Source organism: Eleginops maclovinus, chromosome 8, assembly GCF_036324505.1.
Source record: "Eleginops maclovinus isolate JMC-PN-2008 ecotype Puerto Natales chromosome 8, JC_Emac_rtc_rv5, whole genome shotgun sequence".
Lineage (NCBI taxonomy): Eukaryota > Metazoa > Chordata > Actinopteri > Perciformes > Eleginopidae > Eleginops > Eleginops maclovinus.
This window is the reverse complement of record NC_086356.1, coordinates 3,581,396-3,606,056: the sequence shown is the minus strand read 5'-3', so window position 1 is coordinate 3,606,056 and position 24,661 is coordinate 3,581,396. Positions and strand designations below refer to the sequence as shown.

Here is a 24,661-nt window from a genome sequence, read left to right as displayed (position 1 = left end):
CCCAGAACCACACGGGGGGACCTAGTGAATGACCTGCAGAGAGCTGGGACCAAAGTAACAGAGGCTACCATCAGTAACACACTACGCCGCCAGGGACTTCAATCCTGCAGTTCCAGACGTGTCCCCCTGCTTGAGCCAGTACATGTCCAGGCCGTCTGAAGTTTGCTAGAGGGCATTTGGATGATCCAGAAGAGGATTGGGAGAATGTCATATGGTCAGATGAAACCAAAATAGAACTTTTTGGTAAAAACTGAACTCGTCGTGTTTGGAGGAGAAAGAATGCAGAGTTGCATCCAAAGAACACCATACCTACTGTGAAGCATGGGGGTGGAAACATCATGCTTTGGGGCTGTTTTTCTGCAAAGGGACCAGGACGACTGATCCGTGTAAAGGAAAGAATGAATGGGGCCATGTATCGTGAGATTTTGAGTGAAAACCTCCTTCCATCAGCAAGGGCACTGAAGATGAAGCGTGGCTGGGTCTTTCAGCAATGATCCCAAACACACTGCCAGGGCAACGAAGGAGTGGCTTCGTAAGAAGCATTTCAAGGTCCTGGAGTGGCTTAGCCAGTCTCCAGATCTCAACCCCATAGAAAATCTTTGGAGGGAGTTGAAAGTCCGTGTTGCCCAGCGACAGCCCCAAAACATCACTGCTTTAGAGGAGATCTGCATGGAGGAATGGGCCAAAATACCAGCAACAGTGTGTGGAAACCTTGTGAAGACTTACAGAAAACGTTTGACCTCTGTCATTACCAACAAAGGGTATATAACAAAGTATTGAGATGAACTTTTGTTATTGACCAAATACTTATTTTCCACAATCATTTGAAATAAATTCTTTAAAAATCCTACAATGTGATTTCCTGGATTTATTTTTCTCATTTTGTCTCTCATAGTTGAAGTGTACCTATGATAAAAATTACAGGCCTCTCTCATCTTTTTAAATGGGAGAACTTGCACAATTGGTGGCTGACTAAATACTTTTTTGCCCCACTGTATTTCTCCATGTTTAAGACTGGTGGTTCTATCAACATAAATGGACCCTTCTATAGGCAAATATTTTCTATGTTTGGCTCTTTTAAATACAGGAATTCAAAAAGCAGGACGACCTTTGAGAAAATGTTATCTTTCATGTATGTCATTTGCAGCAAAAGGGAGAGGCATTTGGTCCGGCGTGTAGGATTCAGGAGCCGCTACAATGAGGTTGCAGATTGCAAGCAACTGAATTCCTCCAAAGCCTCCGCTATTGAACTTCTCGGAGACCGTTTCGTAGTCCTGATGTAAAGCACGTAAAAAAGGCACTCTACAGATCCAGTGTTTGGTTTGTCCAATCTGGGCTACTGTAGCAACTTGTAGGTTCAACATAACTGACCCTGCAGCAGAGCACCTGCTCCCTTTGTAGATATGAGGGACTTATTCTTAGATAACAAAACCCTTTTTAGTTGATTACACACCTAATGAATTGGTTAAATATTACTGGGCGTTACAATTCAAGACATGTCTTTAGTGCGGTTGTTCTTAGGGATGAACTCTACTAGCCTTATAGGTTATATTTCTGCCAATAAATGCTACAGATTAGTCCTTAAATACCAAGTGGTAACCTTGCCAATGTGGAATTGCTTTCAACATGCATTATTTCCAGGAGGGGACATTTTACTGGTTTCAAAAGATGTCAAATTGTATAAAGGTCAATGAGAAAATCCCCCTAATTCTAACTTGACCTTTTACCTGAGTAAACATTTTCTTAATACGTTTGGGGTGTCACTTCCTGTTTTCAAGTCTTCTCCAATGTGCCATGTTAGGGTGCCACCTTGGTGTTGTCTGTTTTTTCCCCATTAACTGTATCGCTGCGGCCTTGGCTTTCATTCAGGAAAGATAATGAATAAAATACTTGTTGTTTTTTTATAATAGTATTCTTACTCCTGAAATAGTCCATTGAACTGTGGTTGATTGAACACATTTGGACATACATCATATTGTACTGCTAAATGTTTTCTGTCTTATTTTGATAAGTATTCACCCCCTGTGTCATGTCAGGTTTTCACGTCCTGTCTCTGTCTTTTCCCTCCTGTTTGATTACCTGGTTTCGTTCACCTGGTGCCTGTCCTTCCATCCCCAACTGTGCCTTGTGTTTGTGATATAGGCCTGTCTCCCCTTCTGTCATTTACTCATCTTTGTCGCTGTCTGATTCCCAGTGTCCATGCTCCTGTTTCCCCTCACCTGGTCTCTACTCGCTCAGTTTTTTTATTTTGTTGTTTTGCGTGGTTCCCCTTATTTTTTTGTGTTAAACATTTTGTTTGTCATCAGCTTTTTCAAAACGAAAAGCTCAGTTTTGGTTCCCTATTCCTACCTCCCTCTCAAATTGCATTTGGGTCCAACCTCTGACATGACACAGTACACCAAGGTGCATTCTGTCAAATGTCAGACTCTCTTTTTTGAACAATGTGAAACCTGAGAAGTTTCTATACCCACCTTTCTCTCCTACCTACAGTACCTCTACATACCACCAACACCCTACATACCACCACACGTTTGCACATACACCTACATCGTTCTTCGGTCTAACTCCCCTGAGTCGTTTCTTCGGAAGGAAACTGCAATATGCAAATCGGATCTTTACACCCCCACATTCACAATTAAGAGAGAAGCATATTTTAGGCAACAATATATTTGAATATTGTTTTGGAGGAGAAATAAACTTTACACACTGCAGCAGTGGTGGGCGCATCTCAGAAAGCGTGGTCGTAGCTACAGACCTCGTTTCATTGAAAGACAATTTGAACGCTTAATGATGGGAAACTACAACAATGACTTAGGGACTTCACTTAGATATGAAAGCTGACAGACTCCATAGCTGTACCTTCAATCACTGATGTGATCCAACAGAGTAGTTGGAAAAACATTAAGCATTATGTCGTCAAACATCCTTAATTACGAACCCCTTCTCCAGCCACTCTTTGTGGAATTGTTTGGTTGTCCATACTTTAGGAATGTTTGGGGTTGGTTCTGCATTCTGCACTTCACCACAGCAGGGCTGACAGACAGGATTTTGATCATGTTGAATCACGCTAGCCTGCGCCTCTGCTAACTCTGCTCGGGCTTCTGGTGGGCTTTCACGCTGTCTTTTAGCGGTGAAACCAAACATGGTCCAATCTATATCTCTTTTAGTTGACATTTTACTATGTGCTATTAATGAATTTCTGTAACCAATTAATAAATACATTCTACATTCCTTTCTACTTTGAACTCAGTTTTCATTGCTAGTTCGCTCACCCGTAACACTCGCATAATCCATAACGTCGCATTGCACGAGGAGCAGTGCCCCTGCAGTCTGGGGGGAAATTGCACCCAACGAGAGGGAATCGTAGGCTATCGTAGTTACCGGTTGGCTATATAGGCAGACAGTGAATGAATTGAGTGGGCCCCCCCAGACAGTGAATTTGTGTGGAACTAGCAGTGCCCTGGCCAGAACTAAGGGGCCCGGGCCCTATGGTAATTTGAACAGTGGTCAAATGTTTACGTCCGTTTATAATTATTATGGTGTCAATCTCAAGTTGTAGTCCTTTCGTTAGTCTTCAATAGAGCATGATGTTCTTTCTGTGAATGGTCCTATTTAAAGCAACGTACAGATGAAGCATACTATGCTTTAGTGGCTAGCATAGAGTCGCTACCACGTTGCTATCAAATCTGGAGTTGGATGTTCACTTTTTTTCCCAGTTTTCTTGGTATCGCTCCATTTATGTTGATAAGAATGATTTTCTTCAGACAGAATTTTCCTCTGAATCACAGCAAACATGAATTACAGAAACACCATGCTAACTTATGAAAGAAAGAAAGATGAAAGATTCAACTTTATTGTCATTGCACAGAGTACAAGTACTAGGGCAACGAAATGCGGTCTCTGCATTTGACCCATCCTAGTGTTAGGAGCAGTGGGCTGCCATTATGTACGGCGCCTGGGGAGCAGTGTAGGTAACCAGTGTCTTGCTCAGGGACACCACGGTGGCACTTGGTCTTTCGGGGACTTGAACTGGTGACCTTCCAGTTCCCAGGCCAAGCCCCTATGGACTTTGCGACCACCGCCCCAAACTTATGCTAGCGTTTGAGGGTAACTTAATGTCTAATATGCTGTTAGTACCTGGCCTCTGGTCGTTCAATTATGGTCCCTTCTTTAGTTCCATCAAACCAAGATGGCATTGGTCGAAATGCCAAACTGTAGGCCATAAAATTGTTGTCAAATAAACTGGATTTCACTATATTCTCTGTGAGTAAGGTCTGCATATTTGGAATTTTCATTTACAGCAAGAAAAGACATCCCAAGTTTCTTGCTTTCCCATCAGGGCTCAATGACCAAGGGAGCTCTGCACCAAAGATTGGGGGAAACTAAATTAAAACTGAGAGGTTTGTGGGTTACCACTTTAATTCTGAGGCAGTGAGGTTCAGCAGACTGGCATATAATACTGCAGAGCTGTAGCACATATAATGACTAGTTGTAAATCCAAGTGCTGTGTCTACTCTAGTTGCCCAGGCTGGCTCTGTTATGAAGCTGGGATGTTATTTTTGAAATGTAGGAACGGAAATTAAACTTTTTTCAGGGATCATATAAAAAGTCCTGATTAGTGGATATTCTTCCATAAAGAGAGCAATGTGAGCCCAACCCGAATACGTGTGTGTTAGATAAGAACAGGTTAGACTATCTATTAGATATTATGTGTACTTTGCTCTTACTTTGGCCATGTTTGCCCTTTTTTGTTATTGCTCCAACACAACTGTGGTCACCCTGTATGGGCGTGTCTTTGGTTTACTTTATAAGTCTCCAGCTTTCTGTTAAACCAAGCAGATACGGAAGACAGGAGTTCAAACCCAGCACATGTAAACTACTAAGGAAAGGTATTTAAATCTCTCATTTTAGATTTGTTTGAGTTTGTTTCTATGTGAAAAATAAATCATATGCCTTTAAGTTAAGGGTTTTATCTGTCCGTTGAAAACTCACCAATTGTTTATATTGTGGCAAAGTGATCCAAGTTTTCCAAACCACCACCAACAAATGCCAGACTACACAGGCGCTGCAGGCAGACGAGCTGTGATGGAGGTTTCATTCCCTGTAGCCACAGTCACAGAGACCGTGTGACAATGAAGAGCTGCAGTAAATATACTCTTCTTGTCAAGTGACTGATGTTCTCATTCAAAAAGTGACAGCAATTATACCCCATAAGTGCTACTGAAGGATACCTTCTAGATAAACAAATTTGAAAACAATACATGAGATGAAACTGGAGATGTGATTTACAAATGGCGGAGAGCCGGCCTTTATGTTAAAGATGTATGTTCGAAGCAGCAAGTTAAAATAGTGCTTTTTATTTACATTTATCATTGAGTTTCCACTACTAAAACACTACATGGATATATTGTAAACTTATCAGACTATACAAATGTTATTTACAATGATTTTAACAAATGGGAAGATACTTTTCAGGCTCTGTCCTGAGTCATGCATGTTTCAAATTTAGCAAACTTCACGCACTCTTGCAAATATATATTCATTTTGAATATGCATGAAAACAATTAACTTCATTTTAAAACACCTAGAGTGTGATTTGGAATTTTAAGGGGGACAAGTTCACACATTGATATTAATAATGAAACATAAAGAGGGAAAACGAAGTATATGAAAAAGACACTGCAGTCGGAAGGGGCGTGGCTATCCGTTTGATTGACAGCAGGTGTCAGGCTGAGCACTGGCAGGAGAGTGAAAGAAACGTAAACACACTTTTGCTGTAGCTACTTGTCATCTGCAGAGAGGTGTTGTTATTGAGGACTAAGGACCCTCAGCAGGTACTGTATGTCTCACTGATGCAAATGTGTAGCAGATTAGCAGATAATTAGCATTGCAAACAGACGTTAGCTGTGCACTTCTACCTGGTGGCGGTTCTTTTGCACTTTTACCCTGTTAATGTTTGTATGGGGGCTTGTTAAATCGGCTAAAGTGCACGAGACATATCTCTGCGAGACATGTATCAGCCAAGTTAGACAAGAAAAGCTCATGTGGTTTGACGATGATTGTAGGCCTAAAGACTATCTGTTAATGTTTGATTTCTAGTAGAGTTAGAGAGCTCGAGCACCCATGCTCTTATTTCAAGGTTTCAAGGTTTCAAGGTTTTATTTGTCATATGCACCAGGCCCGTAGCCAGCATTGTGGTGGGGGGGGATCTTTTCCCCCCGAAAGTGGACTTCATTTGGCTCCCTACTCCAATGCCCCCTAAATACACCAGCACACTTCAAATCTTTTAATTTAGACATATTTTATTCATCGTCAAGTTTGTTGTGAGTCTGTTGTTGCTGTCCTTCATTTTTTGTCTGTTGCTCCCCACTGTTAACATAAATGGACATGAATTGCTTCAATTGAGCTATCTCTATAGTCATTAAAACTTTAACAAGAATGAAGAATTTGATATAAATGTAAGTGTTACTCAAACTTCCTACATCTGTGATTGTCTGTCTCTGTTGCTCACCTCAGTTGTCTGTTGCTTTCTTCCATTGCCTGTCTGTTGCTGCCCTCCATTGTCTGTCTCTGTTGTTGTTCTGTCTGTCTGTTGTTGCTGTCCTTTATTGTCTATCTCTCCACTGTTGACATAAATAGATAAGAATTACTTCATGAAGTACACTATCGGTATGGTCATTAAAACTTAAACATGAATTAATAATGATATAAATTGAAGTGTTCCAGAAAAGAGCTTTCAAACAGCATCAAAACCATCTCTTTGTAATTTAAATTGACATAATCAAGGTTGAATGTGTAGTGCCCTACCCTCTTACTTAAAACATTCTTAGTCCATTTCTCCCTTATATTAGTGCCAGATTCATGCAAATGCAGTTCTGGGGTTCTACCTTACCACTAAGAAGGCACACAAAGTTTGATTAAAATCTGTGTCGGTTGGGCCCCAAAGTGTCTGATTTCACGTGAAATGACCCACCCCCCATGTCTCCCTCTTCTTCTTCTATGGCTTCTATTGCATCAGAACGCTCATCAGCTCCAATCGTCTTGGGTGCATTTTTGAGTATAGATCGACAGCTTCATCCAGATCCAGAGCCATGTCGTAGTGGGTATGGATGAGAGCCAAGGATGACATGCGGTCCTCTCCCATGCTGCTCCGCATGAATGTGTTGAGTCTCCGGAGAACACTGGCAGACCTCTCACATTCGCAGGAGGTCACTGGCAAGGTGCATGCAATTTTCAGGAGTTTGAAGATGTTCGGATACATCATCTCATCACACTCTTTGATAGCTGAGGCACATGAGCTTGGTCTTTGGTGTAATGCTTTGACCTGCCACTTCAACTTCCACCGTTTCAGCTCCTGGTCAATGACCTCTGGTGATGGCAAGTCATCTTGGTACAGAGCGACTGCTTCAGAGATGTCCACCGTTACATCTGAGTTGCACTGGACAGATGGAATTAGGCCCATGAGCCTTGATGCGGTCACAGAGAGGGGACTAAATCTGGACTCAAACTCTGAAACGACATGGTCTAAGAAGGGTATCGTCATGTTCCGGAGATAGTACTCCTTCACTCCTTCAGCGGGTACATTTTCCCTGTGTTTCTGCCTTCCAGCTGCTCTCGGCTGGGTTGGTTCCACGTTGACCTGAGCAGCCATCCTAACTGCTTGTTCGTAGATTTGATTGAAGTCGTCGTCGATGGTCTCGCGGAGCTCCTTGTAGACAGACTTCACCTCATCAACCATGCTAAATGCCTCGATGATGTCGAGTGAGGTGCTTTGCAGTTTCACCGTGATGCCCGCCAGGTGGGATAAAACTTGGTATACGGTGAGGAATGTGAGGATGAATCCAAAGTTTTGTAGCCCACTCAAGAGACCATAGGCCTCTGCTTTGTACTTGCCCTCCCATCCACTGGTGACATCTTCACTGTACTCCTCTGTATGGAGACCCTGTGCCATGACTTCCAGAGCCTTAATAATGAAGACAAAGGCACTGTAGAAGTGACTGTAGGCATCATGCCGTGCTGCCCATCTTGTGCGGCTGAGGTCAATCAGGGGCTTCCGCTTTCCGGTAGAATGTGCCTCCTTATCTACAACCTCCTTGAGAAGGTGTTCCCTCTTCGGGCTGCAGGTGAAGAACATGACGATGTACTTCATCTTATCAATCATGTTGCGCACAACTGGAAGAGCACAAGAGCGTGCAATGACAAGGTTCAAGCAATGCCCATTGCAGTGCATATAAACTGCCTTAGGCGCATCCTTTTTTATCAAAGCTTGAACGCCAACATTTTCGCTGCTCATATTGCTGGCGCCATCGTACCCCTGGCCTCGACAGTCAGCAATCTCTATGCTTAGATGACTCAGCACATCTTTGATCGCGCTTGCAATGTGGCGACCTGTGATCCGTGGCAAAGTACAAATCTCAAGCAACTCCTCTCTGATATTTAAGTCTTTGTCCACGAAGCGAACACACATTGGCATCAGCTCTTCATTATGGGATGTGACCTCATCAGCTAGGACTGTGTACATCTGAGCATGCCTGACCTCTTCCACGATCTTGGCCTGAATCATGTGCTTCCCTATTACATCAATCATTTCATTTTGGCTTTGAGGTGATAGATATGTGGCATTTTTTAGCTTTGGTTTCTCCAAATGCTGCTTCAGCTTTTCATCGTGATTTGAAAGCAGTTTCAATAGGGCCAAGAAATTCCCAGGATTGCCACTACAATGCTGCTGCTCAGCTGATCCTCTCAGTGCAATGCATTGACGGCCACAGTAGAGAACAGCCTCTGCAACGCACTTGAGAATGTGCCTGTTCTCTTTGATGTTGGTCTCCTTTGCACTGTCCATACGGACTGATATCCGGGTATTGGGGTTTTCATGTGACTGTCGAAACAGTTTTGCTCTTTCAAATGCCACTAAATGGTTTGCTTTCGATTGGTGGCTTCCAATTATCTTCGTTTTCTTATGCCATTTACTGAAGGGCGCATTTATCAGTGAAGTTGACTGTTTCCTCTCTGTGGCATTGAGAAAGAGAGCACAGCATATGCAGAAAGCGCCATCGAGTTTCATGCTGTAAACCAGCCACCATCCATGCTCCTCAAACCAATCATACCTGAATGCCCTGTTGCACCCACCAATAAATGTAGTTGGGAAAATGAAATGTTTCGAAGGTCTGACGTGGTTTTTCACCAAATTGTACTTTTGGCCATCAGACATCTGACACACAGCCTGTGCTATTTCCTCAATAGATTTGGTTGCATCTATGAAGAAGCCAAGGTCACTGTCAAGTACAGAGCTCGGCTGGGCTACCTCACATTCTGCTGCCTGTCTCACTCTCACATCCTCAGCCACTTCAGGAGCTGCTGCATCTCTCTGCTCTTCCACTGCACTGTTACCTGGCAAGGCTGTTTCATTGCTGCTACTACTAGCTGCTGGTAGCTCACCCTCCACATGCTGACTCACTAAATAAATACAGCAAAAGAAAGACATTTAAGTCAATTTTAGAGTATTTCAAACCAGACATAATAATAATTTTATTCTCTGAATTATTTTATTTTCTATTGTGCACATAGAATTGTGAGGGTTTGGGTAATTTCATCAAGCAGATATATTGCATTTGTCATAAAACGGTTTTAACAAAAAGCACACACAACAAACGTCTGACAACAAACATCTGCACCTGAAACACAAACATCAGGTGCAGGGAAACTACACTGATTGACTCACATACACCCTATCCATGTTTAACCCCCTTTTTTTTTTACACCTCTATACTGTATTTTATTTACTATGGCCTTAGGAGCAACAGGCATGGTGACAGTAAAATACAGCCTAGCTGGAGCAACAGGCATGGTGACAGTAAAATACAGCCTAGCTTGATCATCAGCATTGCAAAGTGAGTTACTGAATGTTATTGTCACTTACATTTCTTAAAAATCAACTAATGGGCATAAAATAATTTGGCTTTAGTGTGGGGGGAACCCCTCATAAAATCTGTTTCACTTTCAGGAAAAGGTGGAGAGGCACCAATAGAGACCGAGGTCGAAACTGCACATAATAAGTTCTGTCATAGACATCTGAAGCCGCGAGCACAAAATGGTAACACTCTGCGTCAAGACAGTAGACTCAGGAGACAGACACTAGTCTAAAACAGACGGGGGGAACTGTCAGCTATGTGGCACTTGCAGAGCACAAGCATAACGAGATGGAGGGGGGGAGACATTGAAGCACCGAAGTCACGTTAACACGCCAAGCAATACACTTTTAACAATCCCGAAAATAGTTACTGTTACGTTCGCTATGTTTCCTACAAAATTGACAGTGGTATTTTCTGTGTTCGGCGAGGGATGGGGCTAGCATATAGCCTAATGGAGCTAGGCAACCACTGACAAGTAGCCTAGGTCAGTGAGTGTTCAGATGCAGCTAGGTCTAGCAGCTAAGTAGTAAAGAAATAGAAGCCCTGCACTCAGCAGCTTACCGATTTTGGTCCTTTTCTGGAATAAGTCACCAATGTTTTGGGACAATGTTGCCGCCGACTTCTTTCGTTTACGTTCCTTGTCTTCTTTTTTACCCATTTTCGCTATTCTTCTGATTCTTCTTTGTTCCTATGTAATAGGCGATTAGGCTAGCTACCAACAGAAATGGGGGCATTACCGCCACCGACTGGATTGGTGTAAAACAGTCTGAACAAAATGTGTAAACAGAAATATTAACCATTTTTCTTACTCGTCACTTCTCTGAGTCTACTTTTCTTTTTTATTAGTCTGGATTTTGATATTGTAAATTTAGATTTGAATCATGTATATTCACCGGAGATGAACAATTCATTCATTGAATAGCCCACATATCTTGAGGGGCGTGTCTGTGTATGGGGGGAGGGGGGGGGGGGGTCGAGTGCGGGAGGGGGATCGAACGAACCCTTCGATCCCCCCTGGCTACGGGCCTGTGCACAGCAGATACAGCGTATATGTTGGCAATGAAAATCTTATGTCGCGTGCTCCTCCAACAACTCAACATGCATGGTGCAAAAGATAAATAAAATAGTGAAAAAGAGAGAAGAATATTTACAATATCAACAATACAGATTTGAGGATGTGAAATATATACATATGTGGAATACATTGAGAGTATTTAAATACTTTACTCTGTGGAATGAGGAGGTATGGACAGATGCATATATTATGTATAACAGATGTATATGGCAGATATGTATAATATATAGATATGTGTACTATAAACAGATATGTATGGCAGATGTGTATAATATATATATATATATATATATATGTATGTGTGTACTATAAACAGATGTGAGTAGACATCCACAGAGCTCAGGAGTTCAGCAGTCTTATAGCCTGTGGTATAAAACTGTCTCTGAGTCTGGTGGTCTTGGTCCGGATGCTGCGGTACCGTCTGCCAGACGGCAGCAGACAGAACAGATTGTTGCTGGGGTGATGGGGGTCCTTTAATATCCTACCGGCCTTCTTCCTACACCGCTGGGTGTAGAGGTCCTCCATGGATGGCAACTCCGTCCTGGTGATGTGCTGAGCAGTTTTCACCACCCTCTGTAGAGTCTTACGGTTGAGGGCGGTGCAACTGCCATACCAGGCGGTGATGCAGCCAGTCAGGATACTCTCGATGGTGCACCTGAACGTATACCTGCGTATATAAGTGGTGTCCATGAATTTGGGGCAAAAATGATGTAATCACATGAGGAGTTGCATGTTTGGTCTATTTCTTTTTTGACTACTGGCTTCCTCTCTAATATTATGTTTGTATACCCCTTTCACTGAATACTGCAGCCAACAACGACCAGCTGTCATGGTACTGTTCTTATCTTGCTTCTGGTTTTATATTGAAATGTATTTTCTCCTTGTGTCTTGTCTTCTTTGACTTCCTCTCGCTGTGTTTTCCTGCCTGTGTTATTGTCTTCTTCATTTCACCTGATACTCTTTTGTTTCTGGATGCCCTTCCCTCGGTTTGTCGTCTATGTTACTGTCTGTTTCCTGATGTGTGGTTTTATTTCGCCCTGCCTAATTCCTTGCATTCCTGACTGTGTTCCTTCCCCTTCTATATGTACTGTATTTGAGTCAAACCTCTGGCAAAACTGTGACCCCAGGAGCTTGTGTGTCATGTGAGGACACCTATGCATTATTCGTATAAACTAGGTCTCAAGATGTGGCGAGATATGCTGCAATAGGCCCTCAAAGATAGGGATCACAAAAACAAACTGCTGTGTTTCCTACAGCGCCATGCGTGTGGCCGCGCTTTAAGTTGTGCTAAGACTTTTTCTTCCACTTAGTATGTGTGTTTATAAGCTGCAGCTGCTGTGGAGTTTACTGAGATTACATTTGATTTGTTATACTTTTATGTGAGTGTAGTTTTATAGATCTTATAAAGTATTTGAAACAACCTTTGCCAGTACATAAAGCCAGTTAACCCAGGTAGACTTTAAAGGCATACATTCATGCTCCCAAGAGGATGAACACGACTGGTTTTGATGAACTTGTGAGTTTTTCTGTAGTGCAAACTTATCATTTAACCAAGCCACTAAGGATGTTAGATATACAACAGCATGCTCTCCAAAAGTGCCAAGCATTACCATGTGTCACACTCTTGGTTACAAAGGCTGCAGGTTAACAATTGTGTGGTTCTTTGTTTATTGCATAATTGGTGACCAGATGTCAGAAGGAGTGGTACATCTAAACTGTGAAGGGGAAGTTAGTTATTCTTTTTTTGACTGTAGTCACACAGCCAGTGAAACTAATACTCCATGTTGTTACCATTTCAAATGTTATTGTATGGATACAAGCAATACAACCAACTCCAGTGAACGTGCGGGTAAGGACTGCAGCTCAGCCGTGTTTTTATGTTGGCACACTTGTTAGTATGTCTGCCTGTCTGTTTGTGTGAGCGCTGCAGCCAGCTTCTCTTGTGGTCAAAGGGAGGGCGTCATGACACTCTGTACAGTAGCTCTAAAGCGCCACGCCAGGAAGTGAACTGAGCAAAAGCGAGTTCTGCAGGGCTCTTACACCGATGACACAGACAGTGGAGCTACACAGCTGACACAGCACTCCATGGGTGAGTTTACTGTAAATGAATTGCACTTTCTATTTTGTAATGAGGTTTCGTTGAGAACTTGCTTTTTGTATCGTGCTCTCTATCGAAAGTCATTCAGAAAACTCTCTCTTGTTTGTATGCTGTTATAGTTCATATTCTGTTTACCGATCTGCCATGGTACAAAAACAATTATGACCGTCAGGCTGAGCTTAAACAATATATTTATAATGAACATTTGAGTTTAGAAGTTACGACAAACTTCATCTCATGTAATGCGGATTAGTGAAACAACATTTAGCCTAACCTTTTCTTGGCACTGTACTGTATGCTTAGTTCCTATAACTGTCAAACTCACGCACAGCAGCATGAGCCTATATTGATAGCAGTGGCAGGTACAGTAGAGGAAACAAGTATTTGATGCCCTGCCACTTTAGTTAGTTTACCCACTTACAAAGAACTGAACAGTCTTTTATGGTAGGTTTATTTGAGACAGAATATCAAAAAGAAATCCAGAAATGTAGATTAAAAAAAAGATATAAATTAATATGCATTTAATTGGGGGAAATAAGTATTTGATCCCCTTAGGGCAGGGGTGTCCAAACTTTTTTCACCGAGGGCCACATACAGAAAGATATACGGAGAGCTGGGCCACTTATAGAGGTGAATATCGCCTCATAAGTTAAGTTATAAGTTAGCAAAACAAATCAAATGTAGGTGAAGAATGCGCAATACTTGCTTTAAGGAAAAAACAGCCTACATCCCGTCTCTCTTTAGGGTTTCATTTATTTAGTTGGCAGCTCATTCCTTAAAACAGAAGCCTCAGATTGCTCATAATAAGAGTAAATATGAAGGTTACATTTCAAGCTTATTATAGAAATAAGTTTTTGGTTTTTTTTATTAACTCAGATTTGTTAGAAAATGTTTTACATTTTAAACGACTAAATTTATTTGAAAATTGGGCTCATTAACACCTGAATACTGTAGAATCGGAGGATGAAACCCTCTTTATTAGTCACATACATGCACACAGCAGAGCACACAGTGAAATTGGTCCTCTGCATTTAACCCATCCTAGTACTAGGAGCAGTGGGCAGCTATTGTGCAGCGCCCGGGGAGCAATGGGGAGGGGGGATTGGAGGTGTCCGGTGCCTTGCTCAAGGACACCACAGTAGGGCCTAGGAGGTGAACTGGGACCTCTCCAAGTAGCAGTCCACTTTCCATATTTCAAGTCTATTCGGGGACTTGAACTGGCGACCCTACGATTCCCAGTCCAAGCCACTGAGCCACTGCTGGACTGACTGAGCCACTGCTGGAATACTGTGTAATATATGTTAACATATACTTGAGAAGTACAATATAAGACAAGCAAAAGTTTAATTTGTGGGCCATATTCCATTATACTTTTAGAATTTGCAGAGGGCCAATTCAAAATGGCCTGCGGGCCGCATTTGGCCCCCGGGCCGTAGTTTGGACACCCCTGCCTTAGGGGGAAGGAGGTTATCAGCCAATACATGGCCCCCTCCATCATCCCCTCGATGCAGTGAACCGCCCTGACCCCCTTAGCAAAAAAAACAAAACCCAAAGCATGATGTTTCCACCTGCTTGACGCTGGGGATGGTGATCTTGGGGTCATAGTCAGCATTTCTCTCCCTCCAAACACGGCATGTCGAGTTGATGCCTAAGATCTTGATATTGGTCTCATCTGACCACATCACCTTCTCATACGCCTTCTCTGAATCATTCAGAGGATCACTGGCAGACTTCAGACGGCCTGTACATGTGCCTTCTTGAGCGGGGGACCTTGCGGGCGCTGCAGGATTTTCATCCATTACGGCGCAGTGTGTTACCAATAGTGTTCTTGGTGACTGTGGTCCCAGTTGCCTTCAGATCATTAACAAGTCCCTCCGGTGTAGTTCTTGGCTGACCCCTCAGGATCATTGATGCCCCAAAAGGCGAGATCTTAGATGGTGGAGCCCCAGACCGAGGGCGATTGATGGTCATTTTGTGCTTCTTCCATTTTCTAATAATCAAACCAGTTGTCTCTTTCTCACCAAGCTGCTTGCTGATGGTCTTGTCTTCTCTGCCATCCTTGTGCCGGTCTACAATCTGGTCCCTGATGTCCTCGGACATTAGTTCCACCATGATCACCAGATGTCTTTGGTCTTCCCATTGTGGAGAGGTTGTAATCTGATTTATTGACTGTGGACAGGTGTCTTTTATCCAGGTAAGGTTTCAAGGTTTCAAGGTTTTATTTGTCATATGCACAGCAGATACAGCGTATATGTTGGCAATGAAAATCTTATGTCGCGTGCTCCTCCAACAACTCAACATACATGGTGCAAAAGATAAATAAAATAGTGAAAAAGAGAGAAGAATATTTACAATAACAACAATAAAGATTTGAGGATGTGAAATATATACATATGTGGAATACATTGAAAGTATTTAAATACTTTACACTGTTGAATGAGGAGGTATGGACAGATGCATATATTATGTATAGCAGATGTATATGGCAGATATGTATAATATATAGATATGTGTACTATAAACAGATATGTATGGCAGATGTGTATAATATATATATATGTATGTGTGTACTATAAACAGATGTGAGTAGACATTCACACAGCTCAGGAGTTCAGTAGTCTTATAGCCTGTGGTATAAAACTGTCTCTGAGTCTGGTGGTCTTGGTCCGGATGCTGCGGTACCGTCTGCCAGACGGCAGCAGACAGAACAGATTGTTGCTGGGGTGATGGGGGTCCTTTAATATCCTACCGGCCTTCTTCCTACACCGCTGGGTGTAGAGGTCCTCCATGGATGGCAACTCCGTCCTGGTGATGTGCTGAGCAGTTTTCACCACCCTCTGTAGAGTCTTACGGTTGAGGGCGGTGCAACTGCCATACCAGGCGGTGATGCAGCCAGTCAGGATACTCTCGATGGTGCACCTGTAGAAGTTGCAGAGTATCCTGGAGTCCATGTTGAACTTCCGCAGCCTGCGGAGGAAGAAGAGCCGCTGTCGAGCCGTCTTGGATATGACCCTGGTGTGATGTGTCCATGTCAGGTCCTCACTGATGTTAACCCCGAGGAACCTGAAGCTGCTGACTCTCTCCACAGGAGTCCCGTCGATGGTGATGGGTGTGTGTGCTTCTCTCTGCCTCTTCCTGTAGTCCACAATCAGCTCCTTTGTTTTGCTGACGTTGAGATGGAGGTTGTTGTCCTGGCACCAAGATGTCAGGGCTCTGACCTCCTCTCTGTACGCCGTCTCGTCGCCGTCTGTGATCAGGCCGATGACGGTCGTGTCGTCAGCAAACTTGATGATGGTGTTGGAGCTGTGTGTGGCTACGCAGTCGTGCGTGAACAGGGAGTAGAGGAGAGGGCTGAGCACACAACCCTGAGGGGCTCCGGTGTTGAGGGTCAAGGTGGAGGATGTGATGTTCCCCATCCGCACTGCCTGGGATCTGCCCGTCAGGAAGCTCATGATCCAGTCACAGAGGGCGCTGTTGAGCCCAAGGTCCCTGAGCTTAATGATGAGCTTGGAGGGCACAATGGTGTTGAATGCTGAACTGTAGTCAATGAACAGCATTCTCACATAAGTGTTCCTCTGGTCCAGGTGGGAGAGGGCAGTGTGGAGGGTGAGGGAGATGGCATCATCCGTGGACCTGTTTGCTCTGTAGGCAAACTGCAGGGGGTCCAGTGAGTCAGGGAGGGAGGAGGTGATAAAAGTTTTGACTAACCGCTCAAAGCACTTCATGATGATGGAGGTGAGTGCAACTGGGCGGTAGTCATTGAGGCAGATGGGTTTTGTCTTTTTGGGGACAGGGACAATGATGGACTCTTTAAAGCATGTGGGGACTACAGACTGGAGCAGTGACCTATTGAAAATGTCTGTGAACACATCTGCCAGCTGAACTGCACACACCTTGAGAGCACGGCCAGGGATGCCATCAGGTCCTGGAGCCCTGTGTGCGTTGATCCTTTTCAGAGATCTACACACATCTGCACTGGTTAAAACCAGTGAGCAGGTAACGAGATGACATCTGGATTACGCTAGCGACGCAAAGTGTAATGACTATTTTATATTTTGCGAATTCATATTTTCTCACACTGGATGTATCCTGCAAAAACATTTGAGTCCTTTATTCATTTCTATTCCCTAATAGTGTTTAAGGTTTTAAAAACATTTGTCATTTACTGGTTGGGGCTTTGTTTCATCTTTGTATCTGAATGATATTTTTAAAGAACAACCTATTTCTGTTATCTCAGTTTCCCCGCAGTTACTACCAGTGATGTCGGTAACGCGTTACTCTAATCAAGGGATTCCCAAAGGGTGGTGCGCGCGAGCTGCCACCAGGGGGTGCGCGAGATGAAACATGTAATGGTGTTCTGGTGTAAAAATATTACACAGTGTTGTGGGGTTTTTCCATAGGCTACAATAAAAAAAACAGGAACACTAAACATTTCCTTTGTAATCCCTTTTATTTTAAATCAAAAAACTAGAATTTATTAGTTTTTGATAGAAACGTAGAAGAAGACAGCCGCCGAGAGAAGAAAATGAGCGGGAGTCAGGAAATGATTGATCCTCCTTTTTATTTGTTTGATCTGTCTCTGAGCCCATGCTCTTTAATGTTGTGGATCGTTGCAATTTTTCTTCGTTGCATTATTTATATTGAAACGATGTTGATGTTGTTATCGTCATGCGTGTTCTGGTTATTTGCACATGATTAAACATGCGTCTTTATATGGCGATTGTTGTTTGGGTGGTGGGGGGCCTCCTGCTTTAGTCTCAGCTCTCTGTTTCGCTCCACCTGGTGGGACTTGCTCTGTAGTCTGACTGTGCCGTGCTGCGACTCCAAATGTTTCTTCAGATTTGAGTGTTTTTGAAGCTAGATAGCACTTTGTGTAAAGCACAGAGAGAACAACTAACCTTAATACCGTCATCTTTAGCTGACACAAACTCAAATAGCGACTGTATTTCCAGCTAGAAAACGCGCATCTCTCTCCTCCCGCCATTGTTGTTTACGTTTGTGACTGTCACTGTGCGTTACTATTTTTGTCATTTTCCTGAGTAAAAAGATATATGTTTGCTTTCTTCTTGCGTCTCAGGGAGTGACGTCTATGCGACAATTAAGTCACGTGTTCAGCACGAGGACACCTCACGTGTAATACCACGCAGCGTCACAAACGTAAACAACAATGGCGGGAGGAGAGAGACGCGCGTTTTCTAGCTGGAAATACAGTCGCCATTTTGAGTTTGTGTCAGCTAAATATGACAGTATTAAGGTTCGTTGTTCTCTCTGTGCTGGAGACAAAGTGCTATCTAGCTTCAAAAACACTCAAATCTGAAGAAACATTTGGAGTCGCAGCATGGCACAGTCAGACTACAGAGCAAGTCCCACCAGGTGGTGCGAAACATAGAGCTGAGACTAAAGCAGGAGGCCCCCCACCACCCAAACAACAAGAGCTGGACTTCAGTGCAAAACCAGTAAGTGGGGGAGAGATGAAGAAGTTGGTCGGGCAGTGTGTTGGACTCATTTGTGTCGGCAGCTGATGAAAGTAACTAATAAAGTAACTTGTAATCTAACTTAGTTACTTAAGTAATCAGTAAAGTAATTAAGATACTTTTTAAAGGAGTAATCAGATTACTTTTTTCGAAGTAACTGTGGCAACTCTGGTTACTGCTATGCTATTGCTTTAAAATTCCAATAGTCAAACTCCCAATACTCCAAAAGAAATGCTCCATTGGAACGAAAACCCATTTGTCCAATAGCCTGTTATCCCCCCCCAAAAAATGGCCTTTGTTCTAAAGACTTATTGGAATAAAGCAGGTAACATAAAGACTCATTTGGATTGGAGAACACCTTATAATACTTTTGGGATTGAAGTCATTTAATAGACAACTGCCTTAAGCTCAAGCACCAATCTTCCTAACATCGAGGAGAACATGCAATACATATTTGAGGATTTGTGTTTTGAGGCTCAACTCATGTGTAACTTGAGCTTTCAAACATAAATGGGTGTCTGCACCTCTTAATTGTCCAGTTTCTTGGGTATTTAGGGCTATAAAAGATTGAAATGCATTAATCGAGTGGCCTACTTTTGCTTCTTGGTGTTTCTATGTGAATACAACTCTTTCATCTAATGCTGCATAGACCCGGCCAAAACCAATGGACTAAATCTGTCAAGTGTCGTCTATCTTTCTGACACTCTGTTGACCCTTTATCTCATATCTGAAGATGCAGCTAAGCATTAGTTTGAAGAGAACCTGCTCTTTAGTTGGTTTCAAATTCTAACTTTAGTGTAGGCTAACACCTCACAGTTTTAGCTGGGTCCGTGGTTAGAGGTCTTGCAACCATAATAAGTGTGTGTGCTGCTGTGTGGTTCTTTGGCATTTAGAACAGAGATCAGTTCTCATTGTGCAAAGCAGCCAACACAATTAAATTGCTATTCTGGTTTAAGGAGAAAACACATTCTAAGATGCCAGTGCGCCACACACAGTAAGCACAATGGTAAATGAGGTCATTCGAACGACAGCATTGGACTTGCTGTTTGGTGTTCTTCACACTGGCAGTCTGCTAAGGATCAAGTTTATTATTTGTATTTTTTCTCATGTGAAATGTCTCCATGCTTTAATGTTCAAAAAGCTCTTTATTTTTCTCATACTGCACCTCTTTTCACCCTCTGTCTGAAACCGGAGCCCAGTCTTCTCTGATTGGTTAGCTTGCCGGCTCTGTTGTGATTGGTCAACCGCTTGGAGATGTCCCGCCCCTTAGCCTATCACGTATGTGCTGGAGCACTAGCCAGTTGAAGCACAAGTTTTACGTAGTGATATAAACAAAGGAGTCCAATGGAGGCGTTTGAGGCAGGGGGTAGTGTGGGGCAGAAACTCCCTCTGGAGGGAACCTTTTAGCCTTTGCAGACCATTCACATGCACAAAAACCCATGAAAAACTATAGGAAAGGGAAAACTCCGGAAAGCATAATGAGCATCTTTAAGGTTTGATAATAATTTTAGGGTGTGTGCAAATTACTTCGAGGATACAAGCTGCACAGGTGGACAGGTTTTTGCTAGAACACATACAGAGTGTTATGGATGGATTCAAGATTATATAATGCTGGCCCATTACGATTGGCTGTTCAATCCCCGTATACTAAAGAGGGGTTGTTAAAAATGTTCTTGGGCAAGATACTGGACCCAAAATACCTCGGAGAAGCTTAGAGAATTTTCATTTTTAACATATAAATGTGGATTTTTTTTCACCCCTCCCCCTTCTTCATAATTATTTATTTACTTGCAACAGTTCCGATTGAAGTTGTAGTGTGTGTGTGTGTGTGTGTGTGTGTGCGTGTCTTTGTGTGTGTACGTGTGCTGGACCTCTGTATTGTTCCAGTCTTACGGGATGGAAAGTCCCCCAGCGTCTCTTGTATTGTGTGTCCAACTGTGTGAAGTGTGGTGGTGGTGTGGGTTGTATCCGGCGGCCAATCACATACTAGTGCTGAACAAGCAGGAAGGAACATGTTGCAGCCGATCGACCAATGAGACGCCGGGGCTGGCGGAGGAAGCCCCTTCAGGAAACCACTGGCAGACTATCAGTGGTTCAGACCATTCAGCAGACTTCCTAAGAAACACGGCTGATTCCATCTTCCCATCGGTCCAGTTCTTTTGTTATTTTAACAGTTGTTCAGTCTTTCTTCGTCCATCTTTTCATCCAGTCATCGGTTTCCTTGGCATCTTCTTCCAAATCTCAACGCTTCTGTGAGATTTGGAATCTGTGTCACAATCAATCCTGTGTTCTCGGTCGCTCCACGGGTGTGAAAAGTATGGTGGTATATGTCACTGTTCTGCCACCTTCATATCCGCCCATATGTCTGCTCAATCCGTGAGGAAAAAGAAGTCGATCGTGCTGAACGCCAAGCAGAGCGTCAGGATGTGTATTCGGGAACAAAGGGATTTCATGTAAGTTCAGACTCTTTGGCCACACTTTGTGAAGATAGCACACTTTCGTTTGCATCTTCGTGTTATTCGTCTCTGATGTTTTGTTCTATTCCCAGAAAAATTCACAAAGCGTTGTTCTTATCTATCTTGGTGACCGTTCCAAGATTTGTTCGAGGGATTTAAGACATGCTTTAGACATCTGGCATCTTTTAATGAACTTAGTTGGTCCGTATTGGTTATTGTTTGATTTGTTAAAGTTTGATCCTCGTAGCAAAAGGTCGATGAAGCAACCGTCTTTCCATCCGGACTGTAAAACCTGCCAATTTCAGTTGTAAAGGACCCAAAGTGGAGGACGTGTTTTATCTCTTCACAATACTTTTGCATTCTGTTGACCAAAAAGGATTCATTTGATAGCTTCTATTTCTACACCTTTCGCGCTACACATTTGAGGTCCGGTTAAGCTTTTTAGTAAGCAGAAAGCTCATAAGTAAACACATACAGATTTCTCACTTCACATCTGCAATCATGCCTATTTGACAGCTTTTACAGGACGTGCTAGAAATAGTAAACGAGCGAGTTCAAGCAGCCTTGAGAGCGGTAACACATACTGTACTTACTACACCCTGTTTCTATGATCAAACTAGCGAAACTACAATAAAAGTCAATAGTTAACTAAAGTAAAGTTTGATGAATTTGACCTTTGTTTCGTGTTCTTAAAAGCTCCCACTGTGCATCGGAGGAGAAGAGTTTGGTGTTATACACGCCAGTGATATGGTTAAGCAGAGCGGAGAGGCAAAAAGGGGAAGATAAGAAGTTATTAAAGCAGTGTTACACTTGTTATTTTAAATGAGGCCTGATTACAGAGACCAAAAATGATGTAAGTTCTTTGCATATGACATTATACGTTGGTTGTGCAGTAGTGCATGATTTGGTTTTGGAAACAACTGGTATACTTCGATTTTATCCAAATGGGTTAGGGTTAGATAATGATACATGGGTAAGGTCTAAGCAGGAGAAAATATTGCATCCTTTAAGAAGGGAAAATCCCACAGCGGGGAGTTTACGGATTTCTTTACCACTAGGTAGGAAAAGTCTTTATGGGCAGACAGTTGGCATTTGTCAGACCACCAAAATAGTTGTGAATATCCAAAGTGACATATTCAAGATTGGAAAGTGCCATGGGACAAAATCCCAATGATGCAAATGAATAAATAAACATTGGTTTTTCAGCCAATAGTTTTTGCTACCCCATCTGTCGGGGGTTTTATATATGACGGTAAAGATAAGTGCCGCAATTACGTTAGCTGCCACTGCAATTCCTCATCATGGTTCATTTACAGGAAATTTGCTCATTTCTAACCCGATGTCGGGGGGGAACTAGGGTGGGCATAAAGTCTTCATTGAGTCTCTGCGCTGTTGCTCTCTTGCTTCCTTCGTTTCTCTCTTTGCCACTTTGCATAAGTCCAATTTGCGCTCTGTGTTGTGTTGTTATATTTGTGGTATTGAAAAATGAAACGTATTTACAGAATGGTTTTATAGCCGTTATGTGAGAGTGACAGTTCCTGTTGAAGTGAAATTGCCATATTTGGACACAGGAAGTGATGATGGGTAGGAGAAGCGACAGGTAGAGAAAGAGGACCTGAGTTTATTGACTTAACTTGTGAAAAGTGCGTGTGTGAGTGTAGTAACACTTTCTATTTCAGATCTGTTATTTGGAAGTGGTCAAAGAATCCCGAGCACTATTGGTCACTAGCGGTTGCAACGTCAGAATATACGTGGTTATCTACTTTGTGAGTGGTCCCATTTTTAGTTGGTTCTAACCTTGCTAAAGCAGGACGTATACTTTTACTCATGAATGTACGGTTACTCTTCCAGCATACACAAAAGTGTCAGGGTCCGCATTACCCTACACGAATCCCAGCGTCGATGGTTTTGGAATTCTGTTGACGGCTTGTTGGTTTTCCATCTCTTTGTTTTGGTGTGTGTACTGGTTCATCACCACTATTACATTATAGGAAATCCAAATGAAGGTTCAAGGGGGTTTTTATGATCATGTGCACAGTAGCTGCAGTTTAGTTATGGCAATGAAACGTCCTGAGCTCCTCCTACAATCTAACATATTATAAACAGGACAACATAAACTCAATAGATAGTGTCAAATGAAACAGGGTAGGTTAAATGAGTGACTAGTGCAGGTATAGAATATCATCCATTAGGGGAATATAAATAAATAAAAGACTCAAATGTTTTTGTCGGTTCATCAAGTGGAAAAAATGAATCAACATTATTTCTTTGGAGTTTATCAATGATGCAAAAGGACTCAACATGAGTGGGTTACTGCAATGACTGGGAAGTATGGTTGTTAACCACAGGAAATGACAGCAACCTTTCAACCGAACGAATCAAGCCGTTTTCCAGAAATGCGCGGACCATCCGTCAAAGACCTCTTAGGCTGGATAAATACACCGAAGGGAAAGAGTAATCCTGTTAGAGAACCACTCTTACCTTACACCCTCTTTTATCTTCTATGAATGTGTTCACACATATACGAATGAAAGTGGTACTGAAGCAGCGGAGGAACCGTTGTGGTCGGCAGTCGATGGCGATCAGAATGAAAACGCAGCTCTGTTCGACAGTTTCTGTTTCCTGAGCAGGACATGAGTTACACTGCATATGCTGCTGCTGCTCGGACAGCGGTTTACCCATGACCTTTCCATCTGTCGGGGGGTTTGTGTGTGTCTCAGATGCAGTGGGACCTTATGTTCTGAGGTCTGTGACTAAAACACGGGGCTTTGGTTAGCCACACACACTTGGCAGCTGTTAACATAAAAGGTGAGAGGTTGAGATGGTGGGTACATATTAAAAATGAAATGTGTTGTGGCCCACAGATTATTCAACAAATACACAAAAGTGGTAACATGGATAATTGCGCGATGTTTCTCCCTCTGCCCTCCCAACAAAGCAGTCACACAATCTGACTCAATTGTCCCTCCTTTACAGTCAAGATGGTGGCGAAAATAACAATAAAGAGGATTTCTTCATCTGGTTTTATACCTAACTTTAGTGCATCAACGCATATTAGGAATTATTCTGCTGACCCTTTTTCAACGTGAGACTAAACAACTTTTTGCATTGCGCTTGAGTAAAAAATGGACTCCTCGTTTCGTTTGAAAGTGCTTACTTCTGGGAACAAATTAAAGCTTACTGTCAGAACTTTAATCTCATAGCGATTGTTTAATTTTAAATCCGATGTCCGGCAGCACAGAACTGCATTTTCCAAAGAAATCTAGAAGGCTTAATTATAGGCCACTGTCACATTCAATGTCATTTTGATGTGATTCATTCCTTTCTGCCTCCCAGCTGCACTGTTTTAGTTTCAGTTACTCTTTTCAGTCTACTGCGGCCTGTGAACCAACAGACCGACGTTACAGATAGCAGATTCAAATTGCAGACAAGAAATATTTCTCCGAAAGCCTTTATTTTTAACTACATCAATGGGAAGTCAGCAAACTGGTAGATGATGTACAGTCGTGTGTGTGTGTGTGTGTGTGTGTGTGTGTGTGTGTGTGTGTGTGTGTGTGTGTGTGTGTGTGTGTGTGTGTGTGTGTGTGTGTGTGTGTGTGTGTGTGTGTGTGTGTGTGTGTGTGTGTGTGTGTGTGTGTGTGTGTGTG

At 42.7% G+C, this 24,661-nt stretch overlaps 1 protein-coding gene across 3 annotated transcripts in view; it reads left to right on the top strand.

Annotated features, from left to right (window-relative positions):
- The first annotated feature begins 4,861 nt into the window (after positions 1-4,861).
- Positions 4,862-24,661, top strand: part of sh3bp2 (SH3-domain binding protein 2) — a 32,022-nt gene continuing 12,222 nt past the window's right edge. The window contains exon 1 of one of the 3 annotated variants that reach the window (XM_063889897.1): positions 4,862-4,889. Coding sequence is in view for 1 of the 3 variants with exons in the window: in XM_063889893.1 (XP_063745963.1) it covers positions 20,920-21,011 (92 nt within the window). In the remaining 2 variants the exon portion in view is untranslated. Of the gene's footprint in view, positions 4,890-12,632; positions 13,076-20,669; positions 21,012-24,661 lie in introns of those variants that run through there. The other 2 variants (XM_063889896.1, XM_063889893.1) reach the window with 2 other exon arrangements.